At 35.6% G+C, this 23,479-nt stretch overlaps 1 protein-coding gene across 11 annotated transcripts in view; it reads right to left on the bottom strand.

Annotated features, from left to right (window-relative positions):
• The window catches only part of NAV3 (neuron navigator 3), an 872,565-nt gene that overhangs the window by 204,172 nt on the left and 644,914 nt on the right, over positions 1 to 23,479 (bottom strand). For 8 of the 11 annotated variants that reach the window (XM_017976235.5, XM_054238645.2, XM_054238646.2 and 5 more), the window contains 3 exons: positions 22,327 to 22,395; positions 17,764 to 17,903; positions 4,967 to 5,993 (listed from right to left, as the gene is read on the bottom strand). In XM_017976235.5, the coding sequence (XP_017831724.1) occupies positions 4,967 to 5,993; positions 17,764 to 17,903; positions 22,327 to 22,395 (1,236 nt within the window). The remainder of the gene's footprint in view (positions 1 to 4,966; positions 5,994 to 17,763; positions 17,904 to 22,326; positions 22,396 to 23,479) is intronic. The other 3 variants (XM_078336921.1, XM_054238649.2, XM_078336920.1) reach the window with 1 other exon arrangement.

The raw sequence follows: 23,479 nt of genomic DNA, 5'->3' as shown, positions 1-23,479 counted from the left end.
TTAGTCTCTGATATGGTTTGGCTCTGTGTCCCCACATAAGTCTCATCTCAAACTGTAGTCTGATTTTAAGCCCCACATGTAGAGGGAGGGACCTGGTGGGAGGTGACTGGATCATGGGGGCAGTTTCTCCTATGTTGTTCCCCTGAGAGTGAGTGAGTTCTCACGAGATCTGATGCTTTATAAGTGTGTGGCAGTTTCCCCCATCCTCTCTTTCTCGCCTGCTGCCATGTAAGACTTATCTTGCTTCCCCTTCACCTTCCACCTTGATTGTTAATTTCTGAAGGCCTCCTCAGCCCTGCAGAACTGTGAGCCAATTAAACCTCTTTCCTTTATAAATTACCCAGTCTTGGCATTTCTTTATAGCAGTGTGAAAACGAACTAATACAGTCTGTCATACATATAATTACAAATCCTAACCTGTAGTGTCTATAGTAGTTCCAGTATTTGCATAGCAACTCACAATTTACCTATTATTTTTCCCATCATGCCTGGATTATAAAATTGTAGAATATCAAATTTGGATGATAGCACAACATTCTTCCCTCCATGTGACAAAATTTAGGCCTCACCATATCTTGGCTTCTTTGTGATGCATTAGTTAACTTTATTTTGTCAGATTTGTCAACAACACTCTTTTTTTTTTACATGAATTCTTTATGTTGCATACACGTCCATAACAGTAATGGTTTTATATTTTTGATAATATTATTCTAATTATCCTTGGTAGATTGAGCACCAGAGGTCAGGGATTATTATTTTTTAATCTGTGTATCTTCCGTTACACAGTATTTGTAGAATGGTGATGAGTACATAAACTAAAAAGTATGTGTAATTTCTCTTTGCCTAAACTATAATAACTGGTCACTTTATCACTTTTAATGTACTTCTGATGGTCACTTTAACACTATAAAAAGCAGCCTATTCCAATTTCAGATAGCTCTAGTTATTGGGAACTTCTTAAACTGAAATAAAATATTTTCTTAAATTCTCGACTTTTTGTCATAGTTATATCTATTTGTTAAATGAATAATAATAACAGCAAATTCAAAACTACTTTATCACTCTGTAGCGATAATTGAGTCACTGAAACTTTATATAGAGTAATTTGCATTAGATAGGAAGTTAGGCTAATATGAAATCTATTAACTTCCAGAATCTACATTATATATCTAGAACTCTGTACATTCAGTTTGCAACAAAGAGTATTATGAAGCACATATTAGAGTCTCAGCAGGAATAAGTGTTAACCTAGAATTGAGCTGAGAAAAAAATTCACTATCAGCCATCAATATTCCCATTATATAAAAGTTATTTAGTTATCTTTATATATCCTATATATATCTATATACATTTATATAATTTATACTAGTTAATAGCAAATAACCCTTTTCAATTATAAATGAGTTCTGATTGAGAATTTTGCAAGTGTACTATTGGCACTTTCCTAACCAGAAGTTTCTCAGTAACAATACATCTTATTTCTGTCAGTTCACATAGATAGAACTGATAAGCAAAGCAAATTTCTACTAGCTTTGTGATCTTAAGAGATTATTACTATTCTGACTTGAAATCTCTACTTGGAAAATGGGGGATAATATTCTTTCTTATGAGTTGATGATGAAGTTTAAATGAGAAAATTCACATACATTTTGTGACACAAAGACTTTCACTAAGCAATCATTCAACCAGTGATAATACCAATATAAAACAGTAACTTCATAATATTATCTCATCAAATGATGAGCAACTCCAAAAATAATTGTCAGGGATTTTATAGGAGGGATTCTTGCATGGGGATAGCACAGTGAAAGTCAGAAAGGACATCAAAGGTTATATAATCCAAATGTCATGACTCTATAAACAAGTATCTTTCACTGAAAACTGAAAGGAATGAATGATAACCCACTCTGCCCTTTGAGGATTTACATTATTGTTTGTAAAATTGTTCTGCATTAATTTAAAAACTTTGAATGAATATTACCTTATATATAGACTACAATGTGAAATTTTATGAGACAGTGTTACATTATTGATTGACTGACTGATTGTAGAAACAGGGTCTTAACTATGGTGTACAGGCTGGTCTCAAACTCCTGGCCTCAAGCCATCCTCCCAACTGGGCTTCCCAAGTGCTGGGATTACAGGCATGAGCCACCATGCCAGCCACGGTTTTATTTATTTTTAACTACCTTATATTGTTGATAATAAAATTAATTACTGACATTAATATAATTTACTCAAAATCTGGCTATGTGCTAACAATTTTACATGGGATTATTTTCTTTAATCTTTACTACAATAAATTAAAGTATGATTCCTTTATCAATCACACTTCATAGGATTAGAAAGTAAAGTTTAGAGAAGGTTGTTTATTATGTGGAACATACTGTTCTGCAGATAAATATTCAACTCAATCTTCAAAACAGCTTAATGAGGTAGCTTTTACTATTATACCTGTTTTACAGATTAGAAATGGTGGTTCACGATCTTGAAATATACGACCCAAAGTAACACGACCAATCAGTGGTGGCATTGAGATTCCCACCCACTCAACATGGTTCCAGGGGCCATTGTCTCAACCAGCACAAGATGCTGTTTCTGAATAATGGTAGAGTAAAACATATTCTATCGTTTCTTTTCTTTATTTTTTTGAGACAGAGTTTTGCTCTTGTTGCCCAGGCTGGAGTGCAACAGTGCAATCTTGGCTCACTGCAACCTCTGCCTCTTGGGTTCAAGCAATTCTCCTCCAGCCTCAGCCTCCCTATCGTCTATTTTCTTAACTATTTACTTTACATATATAGACATATGTGAAATTTTATGAGACAGTTTTACTTTAAAAAGTGAAGCTACATTGCCTCACTTTTATAATCTTCTTGTTAAAGAGGTCAAACAGAAATTCAAAGAGGGTGGAGAACTCAATCAGGGTCACACAGCAGATCCACACTGTAACTTCTAAGCTGGTCTGCTGAGCTGCTTCCTCTTTTGATACTTAAGTTATATTTTCAAATGAAAATCACTAAATTTGTATCCACTGGATATTTTATTGCAAACAATTTTTTAAAAAGCTTGTTGCCACTTATAGAAAGAAGCTTACTAAATTAGCAGCTCTAGATTTACACTTTCCTATGAAATTCACTCGTGATTTTTGAAATGATTGATGTTTTTACAGAATGTATTTGAAATCCACAAGGGTGCTGAGTAAGACATATTTAAAACATCATGATTTTTTTCTCACAGTTTTGAAATGTACATCATGATTTTGACAGCTTAAATTCTGCTTTGTCAGGTAGGGACCCCGGAGTCAGAAGGAGGTGCAGACTCCCATCTGATCCAATACAAATATTTAAAATGAATTAGTACTACTGAAGTCAGAATAGCAACATTCAATTGTAATGTCCCAAACCTTAAATGTAATAATCATAATAATTTTGTTTTGCTGAGTATATAAAAACCTCAGGAAAAAAAAGCACTTAGGTTTTTCACTAAGGAAAAAATAAATTAGTATAACCAATTGCTTTATTTAAAAACCTTTATATTTAATAAATCTCATAAATTTTTAAACTATATAGTGTTGAGCCTATCTTAATTATAGTGGGTCCTACTTCCTATTTCTTTCTGTAGTTAAAATGACATCCTGGCTGAAGGAGGGACAAAGCAGACATTATTGCTCCTCAGGCCATCTCCTTATTAAACAGGCAGTGAATACAGTGGGGACACAATGGTGACTGACATATCTCTAACCAATTAAAATGAATCACAGAACAATGGGCAAAGTGCTCTGTCTTTACAGATTGGGTAGTGGGATGCGTATTTTTAAATACATAAAAAATGCATTTGAATTTTTTTTTTCTTTTTTGAGACAGTCTCACTGTTGCCTAGGCTAGAGTGCAATGGAACAATCTTGGCTCACTGTAACCTCTGTCTCTTGAGTTCAAGTGATTCTCCTGCCTCAGCCTCCCAAGTACCTGAGATTACAGGTGCCCATCACCATGCCTAGCTAATTGTTTATTTTTAGTAGAGACGGCTTTCATCAGGTTGGCCAGGCTGTTCTTGACTCCTGACCTTGTTATCCATCTGCCTCAGCCTCCCAAAGTGCTGGCATTAGAGGCAAGAGCCACTATGACCCACCTTAAAATTTTCACATTGTGTATTTCAACACCTACAAAATAAAACTGCAAAGTAAAATAAATAAACAAAATATTAAAAATAAACACAAATAAGTAAAAAACAAATATTCAAATTATATAAGTAACCCCTTTACTTAGAAACCTACGTCTTGCTGTGGGAAATTAATATAAAATTTACCTTGAGAAAGTACCACCTTATAAATAACATTTGAAGAATGTAAGTAATATGTCAGAATATACAGTAAACATGTTGCATGCATGACCTCTGTTAATAATCTCAACTCTACAAGGTAGTGCATGGTTCCTACTTGACAGCTGAAGAAAATGAGATCAAAGAATGTTAAGTAACTTGTCTAATGTCTTACAGCGGAAAAGTGGCAGAACTAAGAATGAAATCCAGAACTTTATCATTTCAGAGGCTGCTTCTTTCACCATTACAGTATACTTTATGATCACTACAAAAATAACTATAAATTCTGTAAAAGTGAGAATTATTTTCAAAGACTGCTGCTAGTAACAGAAGCAGTAGAATAGTAGCAACAATATGAATAAATACAAGAGAAAGTTGTGGCATCTGGTTTCTTCCTGGCTTTTGAAAACAAGTAGTTTAATTTTGGAAGGTGGTAATTTCTGAGAGAGAAAGAGAGAGAATAAGACAAGATCCTATTGGAAGTTTTTTCCAGACTAAGATGCCACATTAAATTCTGGGCCTCTATCTTTAGCATGAAATATTGTTCCAAAATGACAACATAAAGCGCCACTTCACCAGCCTTATTACACTCTGAGTATGTAGGCCTGTAAATATATTTACAACTGTGGATCAGCAGAGGCCACCTTACCTGTAAATGAATGGCGCCACTGTCGCAGTATTCGGGTGGCTGTGTTGCTGCTGCTGAGGGAGGTGGACAGCACCATTTCCTGTGTTCTGCCCACTGATTTGTGCCACTGTCACGGAACAGGAACCAGAAGCAGAAGGTTGGCCAGCTTCCCTTTCTTCCAAAGGAGCAGGACAGCTAGATGCACTTGCTTTCTCCATGGTTATAGGCTTAGGTAAGGACTGGGAAGGGCTCCCCTTGGTAGTCCTGAATTTTTCAGACTCTTTGCTTGCTGTGCTGCCAGGTGAAATGGTTTGCTTTGCTGTTGGCACTTTAGAACCCGGCTTTGGAATCCCACTGGAAGATGGAATTAAGCTTTCCTTTTTGGCTGCTGTCGCCTTGCTGCCCTTGGGGATCAAGCTTGCAATTTTTGAGGTCTTTTTTGGAGCCATCTCTGTCACCTGATCTTTCTCTTCCTTGACTGTTTTATCAGTGCAAACTTTATTTTTGTCCCTGGTCTTTTCTTCTTTTTCCTTTGGCTGTAGCAAAGACTTTTTATTGCTGAGATTTTTGCTTCCAGCTTTTGGAGGGGCCAACTTAGGTGACACTTTGGGACTGCTATTTGTTGAGCCACCACTATTCAGGCCACTATTAAAACCTTCCATTTCACCAGATTCAGAAAAGGCATCATCATCCTTCCCACCATCACTAGGTCCTGAACTGGGAGGCTGCGGGGAGCGTAACGCAGTCCGGGCATTGACTAGCTTGAATTTCTCAAGCATTGATTTCTGTCCTGAGGGAGCAGTTTTGACCCCTTCTGAGACAGTTGGCTTCAGTCTGTCTGAAGATGGTGTGGGCGAGGTGGCTGGACTTGACTGCTTCACAGTCAGCATGGTGGAGGTGGCGCTGTGTTTGACATTCATGGACTTGCTGCGCCAGGGCTTGCTGGCACTTGGAGAAGGGATGGCAGAGGCAGGGGGCTGCCCAGCAGTACCCGGAGGCTGCATATTACCATTTACACCTGAAGACGATTGAGGTCCTTTGGAGGAATCTGGACATTGTTTAGAGAAAAAAATAAAGAAAAGTTGATTAATCATCATTTATATTACATAATCGAGAATTTCCAAACAACTGATGCATAGAACTCTCTCTCCTCTGAACTGAAAAGAGATATGTGGCATCTATCACTTCTCTGATGTGAATTTTTTTTACCATATTTTAAAAAACCCAAAGGATTATAAATCATTCTATTATAAAGACACATGCACACATATGTTTGTTGTGGCACTGTTTACAATAGCAAAGACCTGGAACCAATCCAAATGCCCATCGATGATAGAATGGGCAAAGAAAATGTGGCACATATACATCATGGAATACTATGCAGCCATAAAAAATGATTAGTTCATGTCCTTTGTAGAGACATGGATGAATCTAGAAACCATCATTCTCAGCAAACTGACACAGAACAGAAAACCAAACACTGCATGTTTTCACTCACAGGCGGGTGATGAACAATGAGAACACTTGGGCACAGGGAGGGAACAACACTCACAGGGCTAAGTGGGGGAGGTGGAAGGGAGGAGAGGGAAGGGACAGTGGGGGTTAGGGAGGATGGGGAGGAATAACATCTGGAGAAATGCCTGATGTAGGTGATGGGAAGTGGGGATGGAGACAGCAAACCACCATGGCATGTGTGTACCTATGCAACAATCCTGCAGGATGCAGGATGTGCACATGTACTCCAGAACCCAAAGTAAAAAAAAAAAAATGCAGAGTGTTTGACAGGTATTGATTCTGGGAGTGGGGGTGAGGTATGTGCTTTATTTTCCCCTCTGAAATTACTTGTACCCAAATAAATTTGCTAGTCACAGATATCTAAAGATGAATAAAACACTATCCCTCTTCTAAGCAATTCTCTATGTTCTTTTTCAACCACCATTGTAGCCCATACCAGTAAATGGATATTCCACCAGCCCTATAAAAATATGTTGTACAATGAATATTGAAAAGTACCTTAAGCTACTGTATATTTAGCTAATTGTTTAGGTAATTCTTTTCTCATGAAATATGCTTATATATAATAATTTAGCTTTTTGTTCATTTTATTTTGATTTGGATATTGTTGAAATTTATGCTTCTATAGATCAGGTAATCTACTGAGCAATCTATATTTATTTATCTTTATAAAAATCCTACACAGTTCTTACTAACATTATTATCCCCATTTTACAGATAAATCAACTGAGGCAAAGAGAATAACTTGTTCAAGGTCAGACAGCATGGATTTGAACTGATTTCAGAGACTCTGTTTAACAAGCACACCTATAGCTTCCCATTATGATCAGAATAAAATGAGTTCTAATAGGAAATCAAGCTACTTTTTAGGAGTTATAGGAAAATAAGCCCATTTGTCATATAAGTATTTTACAAGGCACTAGCATTTGCTTACATTCCACTTGGAAGTCACATTATGATGTGAATCTTTATATGACTGCTCTAGTACTAATTAATGCTTGATCATAGTCTTGTTTTTAAGAACACAAAACTAAATTAAAGGACGGGTGCTACAGTATGGTATAGAATAAAAAAAGAACTGAGCTTAGAATTAAAAGACCTCCATCCAAATGTGTACCAAATTTGGTAACTGTGTAATTCTGGTCAAGTCATATTTATCTTAAGTTTAATCAACCATAAGTGCCTCCCTCTTTCATCCTCAGTTTTTGAGGATGAGGAGATGATTGAAATAGATATTAAAGTTATACTGTTAAGATATAGATATGGAAAAAACATGCAAATCTGTTTTTGATGGCATGTTTAATGAAATGTTATATAAAGATATCATTTTAATAATATCCAAGAAGTGGAGCTCATTCCATTTATTTAACACTTATAAATATAAAACAATGCTTTCATTTTTAAATATCTTCTTTAAAAAAGTCATATCACATGATAAACCATATGTAATCAAATCAATTTGTACAGAATACTAGTCTTAACTCATTTTTCAGGAAAAGAAATTGACATACAACAGAAGGAAATAACAAAGAAGTCAGAGGTGGAAAAGAGGTCAAATGGTGACATGAAATTTTGTGTTAGACAGGTTTTATTTTCTAAAAAAACTAAGTGTGCCTAAAATAACATAGTTGATATTTGAAACTGATTTTAACAATAAAATATTCTATACAAATATATATTATATTTTATTAAACAAATTGGTAGACTAACAATGACTGCTAATTCTCTCTGCAATTCCTCATTTCAATTAGCAAAGACTAATACTGATAATATAATACAAGACTCTACCTATATATTCTGCATTTTAATCTTGCCATTCACTGAAACATTTAAATGCTTATATGGTATAAATTCTAAGCATATAATAAGAAATAAATTTTTAAAAAATATTCATGTAAAGTCTATTTGTGCTGTTTGGAATATTTATGAAAATTAATTAGATTTATACACAAACACCATGGTGTTCTAAAAAACAATGGATATATTGACTGATCCAAGACCAATCCAACAAACTTGAAAGCTTTCAATTACTCAAATACATTCACTTTCTGTGACTATATTCCAATATTTCACTTACTATCTATGTTATGAGTACAAGTAATTTCAAGATTATTTCACCAACAGGTCCCTTTCAGAGACTAATAACATTTCCTCATAATTTAGATGATTCTTGATAGCAGATAGAGTACACTGACTACCCGTAGGTAGAAGCACATTATTCATCAGTGTCAGCTGTGACCTTACTTCCTCAGAGGAAAAAAATTACTCCCACACTAATATCTAAACTCCATAACATCAAGTCCACATTAGGTGGCTCTTCTACTCTCCCCTGTAGCTTACCATTCCCTCTATTATAATCATTATCACTCTATTGTAACTGCCTATTACCTCCACAATACTGTGCATTCCATGAAAGCAAAGGCCATACCTGTATTATTCTGTTTTATACCATGTATATAGCACCTGCTACATGCCAGGCACTGAAATGTTTCACATATATTAACGCAATTAATCCTCCCAACAACAGTATGAAGTTTCTATTACTTCCCCTATTTTATGAATAAAAAAAACTGAGGCACAAAAAGGTTAAGTCAGCTGGCCAACCTTATACAATTGAGCACTGAACTTTGCTTGAATTCTAAGTGAATCCTATCAACCACTATATCATACTATTCCTCAAATGCAGAAGTTCACTGGTTTATCAATTACATCATTCCCTTGAATACAGAAACATAGAAAATAGTAAGTGTCCAATTAATGCCTTGAATAGTATTTTATTAGGTGAATTTTGTTTCTCAGTTACCCACATTCAATTAGAAACTAAGAATTTTTCCTCCGAACAAAATGAATTTTCTCAGATTCAATGAATTGTGTACATACCTGTGCACTTCCTACAGTGGAGATACTGTTTTGCTGATTTTTGTTGAACATATATGGATACCCTTCTCCTATTTACATGAAAATTAACATTATTCAGTTTCTACTATTTATAGAACACGAATCTGGGCACATCATCAGTTAATATTTTCTGGGTGACTATTCTATACAAGACATTCCAGGACACATTATAATCTTGTAGGAGGGAAAGAAATCGACTCATAAAAGATAAATGACACTGTATATATTAAATGTCAGGTGAATGTCATGTGGCAAAAAAATGGTAGAGAAGATCAGAGTTGCAAGGGCTCACAGAGGGCTGCAGAATAAGATCGATACAGGTGGTATGAGGGAGATGTACAGGCTTTTGGGCCAGGGGAAACATTTACACATGCTTTTAGGGAACTATGTAAAAGTTTATTCTTTTTCTAACATTTAAAAATTATATATATATATATATAATATATATAATATATAATATATATATATATATAATTATGTATGTGTATACATACACACACACACACACACATATATACGGACACAGAGTTGGAGATAAACATAGCCCCCAAATTCAAAACCTATTCTGCTGGATGTATTCTTAAGCAGAACATGTAACATCCAATTGAAATCATCCTTACTCACATTGATCTTAAACGTCATTTGTGGCTGGGCACGGTGGCTTGCACCAATAATCCCAGCACTTTGGGAGGCCAAGTCAGATTGATCACTTGAGACCAGCCTGGCCAACATGACAAAACTGTATCTCTATTAAAAATACAAAAATTAGTAGGCATGATGGTGCACACCTTTAATCCTAGCTACTTGTGAGGCTGAGGCATGAGAATTGCTTGAACCCGGGAAGCAGAGGTTGCAATGAGCTGAGATTTAATTTCTGCCCTGCAACCTGGTGACAGAGTAAAACTCTGCCTCAACAAAAAGTTATTAGTGATGTTTTGTATTCTATAATGAATATATTAATAATTATTACAAATATAATTATGCTAATTGACATTTTATTGAAGGTTCTTTAAATGCATTATTTCACAACAGCCCAGTGAAGTGGGAAGGGCTTATATTCCTAAATCACATTTGTAGTAGGGACATGTATGAATCTGGAGAACATCATTCTCAGCAAACTGACACAAGAACGGAAAATGAAATACCACTATTCTCACTCATAGGTGGGTGATGAACAATGAGAACACATGGACACAGGGAGGGGAGCACTACATACTGGGGTCTATTGGGGGGAATAGGGTAGGGACAGCATGGGGGGAGCTGGGGAGGGATAGCCTGGGGAGAAATGCCAAATGTGGGTGAAGGGGAGAAAGGCAGCAAAACACACTGCCATATGTGTACCTATGCAACTATCTTGCATGTTCTGCAAAAAAAGGAAACAGAGCTTGGTAAGTCTCATTCGGTGATTTCAATATCTAATGAGAAGTATGTGTTAGAGCTAGGCATTGATCCCACATTTTGTCACTCTACAGCCCAACCTCTATAATTTTCTTAGAACGTCAAATGTTCTAAGTGTTTAACACAGTTGTTCTCAAAACTTTAATGTGCACATGCAACACTTGAGGACCCCGTTAAATGCACATCATGATTCAGCAGGTCTGCAGTTGGCCCTGAGGTTTCTGTATTGCAAACTATCTTCTGGATGATGCTGGTGCTGCTCACATGAAAATCATACTAGAGTAGCAAGGGTTGGACAGACTCACAAATTCTGAAAACGGTTGGCCTTTTCAGTTTTAAAGGACTGTTTCTTATGACAGTCCCCCAAATTGCTAAATTTATTTACTGTTAAATAGCTATGCAGGATTAACATTTTTCACTGAACTTTCAGAACTTTGGCTCTGAGTTCACCTGGATGTTTAGTAGTTTGCTTCAAATAATCTCTAAAACCAAAACAGACTCATCAGGCTTCCCTAATGTCATTTTTTCTAATCTTTTTGGCCATATACTTAGTGTGTATCTTCTGTGCATCTGCAACGAAGTTAAGAAGTAAGAGTGTGCCTGGGAGCTTTGGTGGGGTTGAGCAGAGAGGGTAGAAAAGAACCAGTCAGGATGCTTTTTTAAGTGGCTGATGAACAAGGAAAATAAGAAAAGGTGCTCTTTTCTTAGAAAAGATAAACAAGTTGAGGACATTAGCTAGACAGACTGCTATAGCGGTTCAGGTACAGAAGAGGAATTTCAACATCACTGCACCCAAAAATGAAACAGTAGGGACTCTGAATTATGACATTCACATCCAACCCACAGTAATGGTCATAGCAGCAGCTGTAAAATCATTCTCAGATGAGTACACACATACAAGACACTTCCCGAAGCTCTGCTCTAAATCTGTCCACAGCCTGTCCCTATATAGAGGCAATGAGGTGCTTCAGATTTCATTAAGAGGGCAAATCATAGGTTGTTGTACATCAGGAAGGGACTGGAATAATAAGGGTCTCTATGGACTCCTCACAGTAAGGATTACACAACAGCAGCTGAAATGGCAGCATCTGTAGGTTCTACACAGTAAATTTGTGGTCACAAATTATAATCTTTGCCATTTATATATTCAGTAACAAGTAGCCTGGTCTCAATGCCATATTTCTGAATGTTGATAAGTCAAATTCTGACTATGAATGAATCTCAGAATGGAGAAAATAATAGATTTCTAACGCACATATTTAAAGGCAACTCAAAAGTGGATTTGTATCCTGCATTTTTATGGGCTACCTCTGCTTATAGCCTTACCTGTTATGTATGGTCCCCAAAGAGCAATTTTCTTCCACTCCCTCTCCTCTGCCTTCTCTTCTTATACCTCATCTACATTCACCATTGCCAACTCCACCATAACCACATATTATTATTCATCTACTGCTTACTTGATTCCAAGTACTTTATAAGTACTTCATACATGGAATCTCATTTCAGCCCATAATAACCTACAATATACTTATGGTATCTCTTGTTAAATATGAGGACATGAAATCTTAGAAAGGTAAAGTAACTGGTCTCTAATCATACATATAGCAAACCTTATAAAAAACAAAATCAAAACTGAAACTCATTTTTTAACTGACTCAAAAATTTGGAAGATTTTCACTCTTCTTTCCACAGGCTTACTGCATGCCAGAAATTCTGCTGAAATGGCTCTCCAGCAAGGCACATTTGTCACACAGTCAGGTTAATTGGGTAACTCCTTGTTTTTCTTGTTCTTTGGTGAGCAGAATATAGACGGAGAGAACATCACACAAGACACTTTATTCAGGTGCTATATATCATCTTCTTTAGCACCATATTTGCACCCATTCCTCTGTGTTGATGTGAGAATAGATATTAGCTCATGCTTGCCAAACATCTAAATTCACAGAGCTAATGTCTAGTTATCTTGCCAATAAATAATACTGATGATTTGAGAACAATGCCAACCTAGTTCTAAAATTAATACATTGATGTAAATGTGTCAGTCACAGCAGGCATATAGAAAGTTTAGATTGGGACATTTCTTTCTGGAACCTCAGTTAGCTGTAGAGTTAGTACCACATTACCAGGAGTGCTATTAGTATGAGAAAGGACATAGAAATGGTTCTTAATCTGCTTATCTCTTTTTCCTCACTGAATAGTATGTTGCTTTGATAAGCAAACTAGCTTCCAACTCTGAAATATATGAAGTGACAACAAACATGGTGACCAAAAGCACTATTTTTTTTTTTTTTTTTGACAGTCTCACTCCATCACCAGGCGCCCGGCTGGAGTGCAGTGGCACAACCTCGGCTCACTGCAACCTCCACCTCCCAGATTCAAGCAATTCTCCTGCCTCAGCCTCCCAAGTAGCTGGAACTACAGGCGCGTGCCATCATGCCCAGCTAATTTATTTTGTATTTTTAGTAGAGACGAGGTTTCACCATGTTGGCCAGGATGGTCTTGATCTCTTGACCTTGTGATCTGCCCGCCTTGGCCTCCCAAAGTGGTGGGATTACAGGACTGAGCCACCGTGCCTGGCCCTTGTTTTTAAAGTATTTCCTGCATGGCAGGACTTGCGCTCAGTGATATAGATGGTCCCTGATGAATACAGGATACTTGAAGCATCACAGATCATGGTGGAAAGAGGAAAACGATTAAGCAATGTGGCTATGCCACTTACTTCGATAAATAATTTAGACTTTAATTTGGCAATAACATACCAAAATACTTTAAAAAATTAAGTTGAAGAAAAGTGGCATTCAAATCTAAATATGTCTTGGTATTAAGTGACTCCTCATGCAATTCACTACAAATTGATGACTGAGGCCATACACAAGCGATTATTTGCATAAATAATCGCTTGTGTATGGCCTCAGTCATCAATTTGATAGTGATTCAACAGAAACTCGGGATGGTGTTTTATAGGGATCCTGGAGGAGCTATTCATTCTGCACATGCTTATATTGTACCATTTGCAATATTAGAGTGCCGCTCTGTGGGGAGTAGTGCAATTGGAAAAGCTTACTTTCACCCACCAGCCAGTATGTAATTTATGTACAGGCATATATACTTTGTGGAAACCTCAATACATGTGCACGTCTGCATAAACAAACACCACACATGCCCAAGTATCTTTAGTCTTATCACTTGGTACATACATGGATACAGACAGATAGATAGATACTACATGTATTTATATATATGCACTGAGAGATGGCAACTCATGGAACCCTGAGATCCCTGCAATTATGATGCTGACAATGTATTTTAGGCTTATATAAATATTAATAAAGCATAATTAAATCACCAGGAAAGCAATATAATAACTAAAGCACATTTGCATTGGCTTGAAAAGAAAACAGTTCAGTTCTTTGACTTTATTGTAATTTCGGAGTAATTAAAAAGAGCCAGACATCCATGTTTTAGCTGAATAAGCTGCCCAAATTTAATGACTAATATATAATTCTCATTAACTCTGATAGCTGCATAATATTGGATTAAAATGTGGCTAAATCTTTGGCATCTACCTTATTAATACTGTTTATAAATAAAAGCAAAAGCTCTCACACTGGAAGATACTTGATCAGAATCTAGACAAAGAGAAAGGAGCTCTGTTCAGTGAGTAAACGGGTACAATGTAAGAATCACACGTGAGAAATGGCAAAAAGATGGTACATAGTATCCTTTCTGCTGCTGGGACATGTTTCTTAGCAACATGTTAAAACTCCTCTTCACAAAGGAACTCGGTCAAATGATTGATGTTTATAGATCACAATTCAGAAACTGGATACCAAATAAAGCTATGGATAAATTCCTAATAATATGAAGGTATTTTGCATTTTAAATTTTTTAATACAAATTTTATGAAACGAGAATGATTTCTTAAGGTAACTTGCTTCAGGCATGCAAATTGTATGTTAAAAAATGAACCACGGCATAGTTTCTACAAGATTTGATTTCCAGTTAATGGGTATTTGGTTTTCTTCAGAACATATATCTGTCTACAGTACTCTCATACATTGCTGGGCAAATTGACAAATGCTGGTGTCAGAGTGTATTATTCATTGTCAATTTCTGAATGGCAGGTCATCAGGAGAAGAAAGTGAAGGATCCTCAAAAGATACGCTTTACAAATGATGCTGTCTCGTCTCCGTTTCCCCACTTGTACTGAGAAATTTGTTTCCATGTGCCACCTCAACAGAATGCTCAGATGGCACTGCATTCCATTGCAACATTTCTATTTTAGTCCTCTCTGCCAGTGATAACGGACTATAATACGCACTGATATTTTAATTCATTTAATAAATTGTAAAATGAGCACACTATTTTTTCCAATATCATTATTATTAAAATATTAGAGGTATCTTTTGAAGTGCAGTTTGTAGTTCTCTACTGATATCATTAAGTGTCATTCACTTTAAAAAAACTAATTTGTTTTACAAATCATACATATGAAAAGCCACTGTGCTTCAACAATTTGTTTTTTTAATATAGAAGTGAAATTGTTTTAATTGTGAATAAGCCTTTACTATATACAGATTCTATAGATTCTTGAATCAATTTATGTAACTCATGACCTCAGACTTGTTAAAGAATGTATAGAGTATACTTCCACTCAAAAGCATTTTAGGAACACATCACAGATAATTTGGTTAATCCTGCAAATAAAATATCTTAAATTATTAATTTAAATATTCTGATTTTTAATAACTAAAAAGGAAAAAGCAATTAGAATAAGAATATTCAAGTTAGTACCTTCTGAATTCTATCAACAGAATCCCATAACTATTAAAAGTTCTTAAATTTCATCTTGCTTGGTCATATCCAAGTTATATATGCAAACTAGGTGGTGATAGAGATCAACTCATCAGAAGATGGATTTGTATACTTTTATAAAAATTATTTTAGAACTAGAAATCTTCATATAGAATGATGTATCATTTGAATACAGAATAAATTATAAATTGTTTTATATGTAATATGTTATCGTTTGCTCTTATAATTTAAGATAATATTTTAGAATTATAGCGTGATATAAGGAGTAATTTACAAACATCGGTATTGAATGCATTGACAAGAAGTTTTAACTCCACATTTAATAGCAATTTTCATATTGCATGTAGGACAAATTTTAGATGTCTTTATTATATCATAAAAACTCCAAGGAAATGTGCAATGAGCAGACTGCATATTACATGGTATCTGTCTCCACCTGGTGGTGATTATCAATATTGCTATTTTCTAATTTTGCTCTAGTTTCTAAGCACAGGTCGGGAAGGTATGTATGAATTGAGTGGCCACGGAAAAATATTAATGCTTGTCTATCATCGGATTTTTACTTTTAGATGCCAGAAATAAGTTAAAGAAAGTATTTTCACATTACAGAAAAGTCCAGATAAGTTATGATATAAAAGTGTAAGTTTATCTAACGCATTTCTAAGTCTCTTCACAAACATGACTAGTAATTTCTTGCAAGAATATTAATAATGGTGTATGGTATTGCTTAATTGGACACTTTGGCAGTCCAATTAGCACATCTTTATTTCTATGCCAATTAGCTTACCCTAGAAATTTCCAGCAAATACAGGAAATATTAGCCTGAACTTTTATACTACTTTCCAGAAAAGTCAGGAAATGAAGGCATTTGGCTTTTTTTTTTTTTTTTTTCTGATGAGGGACTGTCATCTCCCTTAGCCTCAGGAGGAGTATAAGTCTTCAGTAATATTTCTTGTTATCTTAAATCTAAAACTTCATTTTAAAGACAACATTCCTAACTTCCAAATACACACTTTTGTTTTTTCATTTTCCATTTAACTCAAGAGTTCAGGATATTGCAATCTTAACACACACTGCTCTGCTCTCAGAATTTTAAAGTCTGTCCACTTTTGCTTTAGGCAGAGGGGAACATTCTCACAGAACAGTGTGTTACTAACTTCTAGATCACATCTGTCCATTCACATTTGAGTAAGAGGAAGTTGTCTAATCATTTGCCTATATGAAACAATCTGCAATTATCTATTTTGAGCAAAAATGTTCCCACATGGTTGAATTATTCAATCCCAATTTGCCAAATGTTCTACAAACTAAACATTTGTGCCACTTTTTAATTTCATGTGTTTTTCCTTGCAGAGCCCAACACTCTGAAGAAAAGTCTGAAGTTCTTTTGATCTGAAAATATTTCCTCAAATCCAGCAGAACATCCTAGTTCCTCACACAGCCACACTACTTATAACAGCACACATTCTTCATTTCCTCATGATTGAGGTGTAAATTACACATACTTTGCCCCATCCTCTCTGATACTCGGTCACAAGCATCAGATCAGCACCTGTTTAAATGCCCACTTTGCATATCACAGAGGACTATGTGGTACACAGTTCATTTATGATATGTCTTCAACACACTCTCACTTCATGTCCTTGTTTTTGTGATTTGATATTTATGTTATGCACTATTTCAAGAAAAGAAAACAAATATGAATAATTTACCTTTTTATATATGAAAACTTATAGTATCTCTGGGATCTGCTGCTTGCAAAGATAAAAACCTACCACAATTCTGTTTCCACTTTTGATGTTCCGACCTTAATTGCCAAAAAACACTTAAGGCTCTTACCTTAACTGAAGCTAAGGATTCAGATAAATTCAATGTGGCCTTATGATTTCAGGATACATTTTCAAAAACATAAAAAGGCATAAGAAAATGTGATTTACATGAATTTGGAAGAACCTGTTTTTGAGAAACAATTTTTAGAGTTGCATATATAACTACTTTAAAACAAATGAGTTTGTTTCAAATGTTCTTCAGATAAGCAAGCTGGCAGTCAGGAGGGGGCAGGTGAGAAACAAAGAAACTCCACTGATAACACCTCTAGGCCCAAAGCTGTTACCTGCTTAGATATTAGATTTAGCATGTAATTCACAAGACTCATGTTAGACTTGTGTCATAATGACGTAACGAACACTCACCTTTTTCGTTTCCATTTGCATAATTTGGAGGCTTGTTTTTGTCAATGCTGTTAAAGCTCTGACTTCTCCTGTTTAAATTAGAGGCTCCCTGGCCTTTGCTGCTGCTGCCTGCAGCAGGTACCCTAGAGGGCCCTGGAAGCCTGAAATAGTATAAGAAAAATTACATCATTATTGTACATTACAAAAAGGTAAGGAGCAGGAGGTGCTGAGTAGGGACATGTAAGTCAGAAATTCACAATATATAATGTTCTAAAATCTATTTAGCAGAAAAAGGCGAAAGAAGTGAGAAATAACTAAGCACAATGTTGAAGATCTTCAGAAAATTCTTGTTCGCTTTTCAATAAACATGTTCCCCCCAAAAAATTGTAATAATGTAGAACAATTAAACGTTAACTAAAAAAGTCATACCCACCAATCCCTGATGAATAAAACTTTGCCTTAAAAGTACTGTAACAATTATGTAAAATGTAAAGGAAACAATAACACTTAGCTTTATGTTCTCGGCATATTAATCATCTATTTCAGTTGTTCAGTTGTTCTTTTCAATGTATAAGGCATTTATTTTTATTGTAGGTAGTTATGTAGTAGGTTTGCTTGGATATTCATCACAAAAGACATTACTGAACAAGAGGGAATAGCTAATGCTCACTGAATATCTAAGTTAGTTAGCTACACTAATGAAAACATGGTACCAAGACCCAGGTCATGAGTTAAGTTATATTTGACTGGTCTGCCTTACAAAAAAAAAACCTCTTTTGGCCAGGCACAGTGGCTCACACCTATAATCCCAGAACTTTGGGAGGCCGAGGTGGGAGGATCATGAGTTCAGGAGATAGAGACCTTCCTATCATGATAAAACCCCCGTCTCTACTAAAAATATCAAAATTAGCCAGGTGTGGTAGCACGCGCTTGCAGTCCCAGCTACTCAAGAGGCGGAGGCAAGAGAATTGCTTGAACCTGGTAGGCAGAGGCTGCAGTGAATGGAGATCACACCACTACACTCCAACCTGGGCAACAGAAAACAAAAACAAAAACGTCTTCCATTTACTTGCCAGAAATAAGAATCCAGACTTAGCTGGTTATCTCACAAGTTTGGCCAGCTCATCACAGATGAGATATGACAAGAAAGGATGCAGATCTCAGAAGAAAATCACTGTTAGCTGGATGATAATTTAAAACATGCTTACACGTAGTGACAAGAGCTTTAACTACTCTTTGTGTATGAAGGATAGGATAGGAGGAAATATAAACAGACTGTCTTATAATTAGATGTGGTTTGACTGGAGGTTATAACTCACTGTTGGTTTATATGAACTATAATTAAACATCAGTTTGGATCATTCATTTCTCTGTTAAGCAATTTCCACATTAAAATTTCAATGATCAATTATTTCATAATTGTGCCAAAAATGTGCAATTATTAGATTTTGATTTTATAATGCTAATATATATTATATAGGTACACTTAATCTATAAATCAAAAATTAGAAATTAAGAACTAATATTAACATCTTTTTTTTTTTTTTTTTTTTTTTTTTTGAGATAGGGTCTCACTCTGCCACTCAGGCTGAAGTGCAGTGGCATGATTTCGGCTCATTGCAACCTCCACCACCTAGGTTCAAGCGATTCTCCTGCCTCAGCCTTTCGAGTAGCTGGGATTACAGGTACACACTACCACATCCAGCTAAATTTTGTGTTTTGGTAGAAATGGGGTTTCTGCATATTGACCAGGCTGGTCTCAAACTCCTGACCTCAAGTGATCCGTCTGTCTTAGCCTCCCAAAGTACTGAGATTGCAAGCATGAGCCACCACACCCAGCCAAGAACTAATATTGACATTCTAAGATCTATTTAGAAAATATGATGTTGAAAGTTTTGTTTAGTATTTGCTGCCACCATGTGAATGCCACTGTATACTACTCTGAAAATTTTTACTTGAAAAGAAAAACAAGAATTCAAAATCCACAAATATAGCACTAATTTTTATAATCATCTTTTATACAATTTTTAAGCAAAGATTATTAATGTCTCATATTAGTATCCAATATATTAAAATTTCACAATCCAGTTGTTACACGCTCAAAATTTAACTTACCTTTAAATACTACTTGACCATCCATTTTCATAGAATATTAGAAATTCAAACCACCTTTAAAAAATGTTAAGTGCTTTTATAATAGTAATAAATATTACAAAATAGAGTGAATATCAGGAAATAAAACCAAATACCAACTTAAAAACAAAAGTGTTGATTTCTTGGAAAGGTTAATAGCTTCAAAATGTGAATTTTATTTTAGAATTTAAATACATATGGCTGATAAATAGTCTCAGCTGGGCATGATGGCTCAGGTCTGTAATCCCAGCACTTTGGGAGGCAGAGGCGGGAAGATCACGAGGTCAGGGGATTGAGACCATCCTGGCCAACATGGTGAAATGCCATCTCTACTACAAATACAAAAATTAGCTGGGTGTATCGGCAGGTGCTTGTAATTCCAGCTACTGAGGCAAGAGAATCACTTAAAGCTGGGAGGTGGAGGTTGCACTGAGCAGAGATCATGCCACTACACTTGAGTCTGGACAACAGAGCCAGACTCTGTCTCAAAAAAAAAAAAAAAAGCCCCTTTAGCTATTTTGCTAATTAGATATTGTGTCATACAAAAGATTAGAATCTTTTCCAAATAATTCCAGCATTTAACTTTTGCTCAAGTCAATCTACAAGGGTTTGTAAATACAGCAAAATAACTGCAGATGCTAGGAACTTAAAGGACCAGTGATTGCACTCTGTAGAAGAACCAGCTAATGAATTTGGCCAAGTGTTCTAATCATCACAAATCTGAGATCTATTCCTGTAGACATAGGCATAGACTTAGAAAGGTCATCCTAAACTCACACATATAAACAAATTGTGTCACAAAATGTGCCCTGCTTTTAATGAAAATTGACCTGTTTCCAGAAAATAATTAAAAAACATTTTAATCTTCACTGCAACCAATGAAGTCAAATGATCTTCAGTCCTCAGAAGAACAAATTAAAAGAAATTTAAAAGTACATTTGCTCTTCTCATTACCCTAATTTGACAGGCAGCCAGAGCAGGCCTTCAGATTATTAATCAAAGTTATAAAAAAGGAAATGAGATGAAGCAGAGAGCAAAGAGTGCGAGCGAGCGAGAGAGAGAAAGAGAGAGTGAGTGTGTGAGAGAGAGATCTATTAAAATAGAGTACTTAAAATATTTTACATGTCTAAATCTTAGACGGTGCAATAAAAATGCTCATTGTGTATGGTAGGTCACTGTTCCTTATTTATCACAATTTATATCATTCATCTAGCTTTTAATTATAATTAAAATTTGCCTTTTAAAATTTGCCTCTCCAGAATTATTCTGTCTACTCTGGAAATGAACATAACTTACAAAGCCAAGGCAATGGGAAAGGCACCTACCTCAAGTCAAAGCATCAGAAGCAGTCCTTGTGGTCAAACATCGCATAATATGATTTATCAATAGAACAATAACTAATAAAGCACCACTGGATACTTCCCCAGTGAGTGAGATGACACAAAGAATATCATACTAGTCAGAGGTGTAAAACTCTTTTGCTGTGGCTTTATTCAGCTGTTCCATGCTACCATCATGCCTTCAGCAACTTAACATTTTTAAAAAGTCAAACTCTTTCAAAACACTCTTATAGGTCATTATTTTCTAAACAGTATATAATCCACTGTCATTTTTTTTTTGAGATGGATTTTCGCTCTTGTTACCCAGGCTGGAGTGCAATGGCGCGATCTTGGCTCCCCGCAACCTCCGCCTCCTGGGTTCAGGCAATTCTCCTGCCTCAGTCTCCTGAGTAGTTGGGATTACAGGCACGCGCCACCATGCCCAGCTAATTTTTTTTGTATTTTTATTTTAGTAGAGATGGGGTTTCACCATGTTAACCAGGATGGTCTCGATATCTTGACCTCGTGATCCCCCTGCCTTGGTCTCCCAAAGTGCTGGGATTACAGGCTTGAGCCACCGCACCCGGCCAAACCACTGTCATTTATTATAACAGGCTGTCTTTATTAGACATGTGTCATAAAGAAGTAAAAAATTAAACTATTACAGATAGAAGAACAGTCCAGACTGACCTGGTACTAACTTCACCACTAAAATCTACCAATGTTTCTCAATTCTCCATTAAAATGTGCAATAATTAATGCATGCCCATCTCAAAAAGCAATTACAATTTTGCTGTATAACTTCAAGATTATGTGACTTGGAAAGAATTGGGCATTCAAAGTTATGGTTTTCCTGAGTTATTCTAAGCCTAGAACCTAAACTTCAGCCCAGTCATAGTACTATGTATAATTAAACTAAAAAGATGCCAAAACTCACTTAATTATCTAACACAAACATGCTCATTCCTGAGACTATGTATGAAAATCTTCCTGAAAAATTTAGTGCTCTAAACTTCTCATTCAGATGTGTGTCATTTAAAAAACAAAACAAAAAAAAAAGACAGGACAAAATATCACTGGGTATTTACTTGAATATCACTAACAAGCAATAAATTAGAGAATATTAACTGACCTAGTAGGCTTTTTTTGACTGGTTGCAATTCCACTGTGATTAGACTGAGTTGCATATCTGGCTGCCAGACTGTATGAGGAGAAACAGAAAAATTGAATTAAAGAGATTCTTTGAACATGGAAAGAAAGCACAAACTTACAAGAAAACTATGAATTAATGAAATGCAATTGGAACACGTAGAAACATGTATAAAGAACAAATTAATTAGAAAATTATGGTAATGTTATATGTCCAACATGACCTTTAGTTATGAATGTACTATGAAATAATGCAGTGCACACCTTGTCATAGAATGTGTTATCACTGACTTTACAATTATGGCTGTGTAATATTACTAATATTTTAAAAATAATAGTATTTCATTAAAAAACTCAACCTTTGTAAATGTGAAACTTCATGGAAACGAAAGTTTCACTGCCATGATGAAAAGATCACTGTCTTAAAAAGCTTAAAATGAAAAAGAAGAGTGAGATGACAGTCACTAGTTCCTTTAGTAAACTCTTCTAATTTGCTTTTTTCAATCTAAATATTATTTTGAAAGCCAAGTGATTAAATAATCTGGTTTCTGTCCAATAAGTTATTGCTGGTCTCTAGTACTAGATTTTTTTTTGAGGAAATAAACAATAAAAGACGTTTTGTCTAAGGGAAGATCGATATAAAAACCAATATTAAAGTGGGCTTAACTTCTTCATAAACAACAAATACTGACGACAATTTCTGGATATTCTTGAATTACATTTCTTAATGACTTTTTAAATCAAAATCTTTGTTCAACGGCACATAAGAAAGCATAATTTAAGTTTGAAGAGTGATACTTTATAAACAAAACGCACATTTATACATTAAGTTCAACCTAAGAGTTCTGGAATCAGTGTTTAGAAGGATACAGTTAGACCCGATAAACTCAGGACATGTTCACACACCCTGTGATGGTCATGGGTTGATGCCTAAGTGGAGAATCACTTCCTAGATGAATTGTGATGGCTCTACATGAACCCAGTTGCTGTGCACGTACAGTTTTCAAGGCCTCCAAGGAAACAAGAACAACATGGGGGTGTTGGAATCAGGGTGGGATCACTTGGAGCCCTGTTGCATTTGATCCAATTGCTTCTCTGCCAAGCAGAGGGTATTTTAGTCCAGGAAAGGATTACTT

Source organism: Callithrix jacchus, chromosome 9 (assembly GCF_049354715.1).
Source record: "Callithrix jacchus isolate 240 chromosome 9, calJac240_pri, whole genome shotgun sequence".
Taxonomy (NCBI): domain Eukaryota; kingdom Metazoa; phylum Chordata; class Mammalia; order Primates; family Cebidae; genus Callithrix; species Callithrix jacchus.
Note: the sequence above shows the minus strand (reverse complement) of the source record. Positions and strands in the feature narration are given on the sequence as shown.